The 4,087-nt window shown below is 52.4% G+C and overlaps 1 protein-coding gene across 1 annotated transcript; it reads left to right on the top strand.

Moving 5' to 3' along the window:
- The first annotated feature begins 2,500 nt into the window (after nucleotides 1-2,500).
- Nucleotides 2,501-3,868, top strand: Zdhhc25 (zinc finger, DHHC domain containing 25). The gene has a single exon (NM_027306.3). It carries the CDS (start codon nucleotides 2,663-2,665, stop codon nucleotides 3,500-3,502), a length of 840 nt encoding a protein of 279 aa, NP_081582.1. The 5' UTR covers nucleotides 2,501-2,662; the 3' UTR covers nucleotides 3,503-3,868.
- The last annotated feature ends 219 nt before the right edge of the window (nucleotides 3,869-4,087 follow it).

Here is a 4,087-nt window from a genome sequence, read left to right on the forward strand (position 1 = left end):
AGAGCCAGACTGGCTCCTCACTATAAGCAGCAGTAAACCCTTTCCTCTTCTGGTCAGTGTTTTATCATAGCAGCAGAAATAAAGCTAGGACGGAGTGGATAGGAGGCAGGTATCCCAGAAGCAAGCTAGCTTTGGACACATCTTGCAGCTGTGGGAAACAAGCCACAGATCCACAGGAAACCTTCCATCCCAATCCAGCTCCTCTTGATCTGGATACCAGGAGTATCAATTGCCCACAGCTAAGCTGTGTGACACTCCCGTCCCAGAGCAGAACATCTTAGCAGGAGACAGACTCAGCCTTGTAGACTCAAGTTTCCCAGCAAACGGCAGGTATGTCCAAACCCTGAGGTCTCCACTCTGCCCCGCCCCCAGTCTTTCCAGGAGCCTCTCACACACTTCCTTGCTGCTGGTTTCATGAAGTTGACACCCCTGACAGTCTACACTGAGAAGCTAACTGGGTCCCAGCATGGAACCTAAGCCACCAGGCCCGCACTATAGAGTGTGCGCTTCCCAGGGGAGTTGCATTATACTCCTATAGTGTTGGCGATGCACCCCTGAAAGCAAGCATTTGAGATGCCGCCCCACCACCAGCAAGATGGCAGCCAATGCCATGCTCAAACTCAAAACCCAGTGAGGGAACAAGATATTCAGGTACCAACCCACAGTAGGGTACGGGGAACCACACACCACGACTGAGTCATGAGGAGAGACAGCAACTGCATACCCTTACATGCAGAAATAAAAGGAACAACCAGGGCACCCAGACAGTTTGGATGGGCCATCTAGCAGGTAGACACAGGAATGGCAATGCCAAGAATGGACAAGAGGCTCATGCCAGAAGCCCCACCACTCCCCCAAGAGGATTTTCTGCAGTTCTGTCCCAGAGAGCTGAGTTCCCTCAAAGTCCCACACCAGTCACCACACATGGGGGACAAAGAAGCAGGTGAACAGATATTTCCGATTTCACAACTCAGACACTCAAACACTTGCCTGATGGCTTCCAGCAGACATCAGGGAGATCAAGGTGTGTGAGGAGGGTCTGGAAAGGAGAAAGCTCAGAAGGTTCCCAGCAGTGGGAAACAGAACGGACAGAAGGCTGGGGGCTGGCATGGCGGGGGACTCCAATGGTGTGCATGTATGCGACTATAACATGTATGTTCACAGAGGCTTCGACACCCCACAAATTCCGCTGCCCGAAGCAAGGCCACCCCATATTGCAAAGCGACCTGCTGAGGGGGGTGAGGTAGGGGCCAACAGTGACTTTTCACCTGCAGGCTGTAGCTTGTTCCCTCGTGCCCTGCATGCCCACCTGTGTGTTAGGTGTGGTGACAGTGACACACAAATCCATCAGGCCACTGGGCTGTGACAAGGAACAGCAGAAATGATCCCTGTTGTTGTTTATCACAGACAGACAGACAGACAGACAGACACACACACACACACACACACACACACACACACACACACGTGCACACACACCATCTCCACAGCCAAACAGAAAGTTTTTTTTTTAAGGGTACAGAACATTGAGGAACCCAAAGCACCCTGGCCTCTGTATTGAGTGAGTCCTGAGTACAACACAATTGAAAAGCACCCCACCGCATCCTGCCTCTGCCATGTTTATGGCCAAACAGGTCCCTCTACCCTGGTAGACCACTCAGAAGCCCAGCCACCCATATTTGTCCCCCTACCACTGAATTTGGGCTGTGGAAGAAGAAGGCAGTTGGACCAGGTCTTCTCTGAAGCTTCCCCCCAAAGCTATCATGCCTGAGAAGCCACAGATCCCAACGCTCTCCAACATGTCGTCCCAGGGCTACATCAACCATATTGTTGCCACAACAGGCCCCTCTGGACAGATGCTCTTCGTGGGGATGCTGTACCTCCGACATTCCGTATGCTGTGTTCCCTAACAGGACCTGGCCGTGCACAGGCAGCGCCGCCCTCGTTTACACACACCTCTCCTCTCACCTGCGCTCTGCTGTGTCTCTTCTCTGCTCCACAGTAAGCATTGAAGGATCTGCCTGCTGGGCTCTAGAGGGAGGGCTCCCTGTGGGAGCTTTGCAAGGAGGCTCTAGAGCTGTCTTGGCAGACCATGGTGCTGGTCACATGCATCACCACCACCTCTTCTGAGGAAAGACTCATGTTCTCTCAACTAACATCCTGAGTCCTCCCCTGGATAGACCTTCAGCCCAGAACAAGAAGGGGCAGAAGCCCAGGCTCTGGACCACACAACAGGTGTGAAGCCCTCACCTGGTCTCTTCTGGTAATTTACTTAACTTCCTCTTGCCTCAGTTTCCTCAAAGCAAAGAGGTTCCAACAGGTTCGTTCAGAGTGGAGAAAGCAAAACCAAAGGGCCACCACCTATAGGTGTCTCCTCCCAGCCTTCCCCCGCAGGCCTTGAGGGACACTAAGCCCTTTCTGTGTTCATAAACCTGTCTGAGGGAACATTCTAGAATGCTGCAAGGATCAGCTTGTCAGGGAGCTCTCCCCGCCCCTCCCTGGCTCCGGGAGACAGGAGGCAATTCCAGACAAGCTGAGCAGGAGAGGAAGGCCAAGGGATCTTCCTCTCTCTGGAGGATCCTCTCCTCTCTAGGGGGTTCCTCCGGGGCCCTGGGTCTACCATCATGATGCTAGCTCTTGAGCAGGTCTGAGGACTCTCAAAATGTCCTCGTGGGTCCAAAACCACGGCACATCTGAGCACAGCGCCGGGCTAGAGACCCCGCTGCAGGCCCCCAACCAACGCTGCTGGTTCATATTGGATCCCATTGGCATCCTGTGCGCCATGGCCGCGTGGGCGCTGGTACTGAGCGGCGGATGGGTACTGTTCCGGGACCTGCTTATACCATCTAACAACATGTTGTACATAGTAGCCAATGGTGTGGTCTTCCATCTGCTGGCCTCGTTGGCACTCGCGTCACACCTACGGACTATGCTGACCGACCCAGGCTCTGTGCCCCTGGGTAACCCGCCCGGGCCTGACACAGTGTCCTACTGTACCGACTGCCACTCTGCCATACCGAGGACAGCTTGCCACTGTACAGTGTGCCAGCGCTGCATCCGCAAGAACGACCACCACTGTCCGTGGATTAACAACTGCATTGGTGAAGACAACCAGAAGTACTTCCTGCTTTTCACAATGTACATTGGACTTACCTCGACCCACGTTCTGCTCCTGTTGGGCATCCCTGTCCTGTGCAGCTACATGCGAGGCGAGTGGGATTCGAGCAGCACCGTGTCCCTACCTGCCCCTATCCTCTTTCTCCTCCTGGTGGCGATAATGGGCTTCCTCTTTGCCGTGGTGATGCTCTGCAGCCAAATGTGCGTCATCTACTCAGACAAAACGACAACGGAGCTGCTGTATCAGAACACACACTCAGGGGGCAGATGGTCCAAGTGCGCAAACATGAAGGCCGTCTGTGGCTCCCACGTCTCCCTGGCCTGGCTCAGCCCTTTTCATTCTCCAGAACATTACAAAGTGAGTGAGCACCATGATATGGCCTAAAGTCATTCATGGGTGTCCAGAGCAAAGCACGGCACACACAAACCTGAACACGCCAGCTCCCTGAAGGAAACCAACATGGCAGAATACAAAGTAATATACCTCAAATTTTCTTGTGCAACAAAACAGCAAAGGAAAGCCAGGTGTTGGAGGAACCCCGAGGAAATTGGGCTCCCTGTGCCGGACTGTAGCTCTACCATGCTGTCAGATGGAAAGCAATGAAATGCATCCCTATGACCACCTGTCCTGAGTTGGTGCTCACACTTGTTTAATTCCAACTGCACATTCTAAAGTAATCGTAAGATGATGCCCTGCCTTCTACCGTGAGCTTGAAGAGCATCATCGGGTTCTGAACGGTCTTTGCATTTCTCACAAGTCCATTTCCATTGTATTGGTAGTTCTCTCTCTCTGTCTCTCTCTCTCTCTCTCTGTCTCTCTCTCTCTCTCTCTCTCTCTCTCTCATATTGGTAGATTTGATTTTACTTAGGGTCTTTGCTTTGTGGTTTATCAATATACCCTAGCTTTGGTTTGTTTGTTTGTTTGTTTTTTAATCTTTTTGTTACATTTATTTGCTTACTTGGTGGATAT

This window comes from Mus musculus, chromosome 15, assembly GCF_000001635.26.
Source record: "Mus musculus strain C57BL/6J chromosome 15, GRCm38.p6 C57BL/6J".
Lineage (NCBI taxonomy): Eukaryota > Metazoa > Chordata > Mammalia > Rodentia > Muridae > Mus > Mus musculus.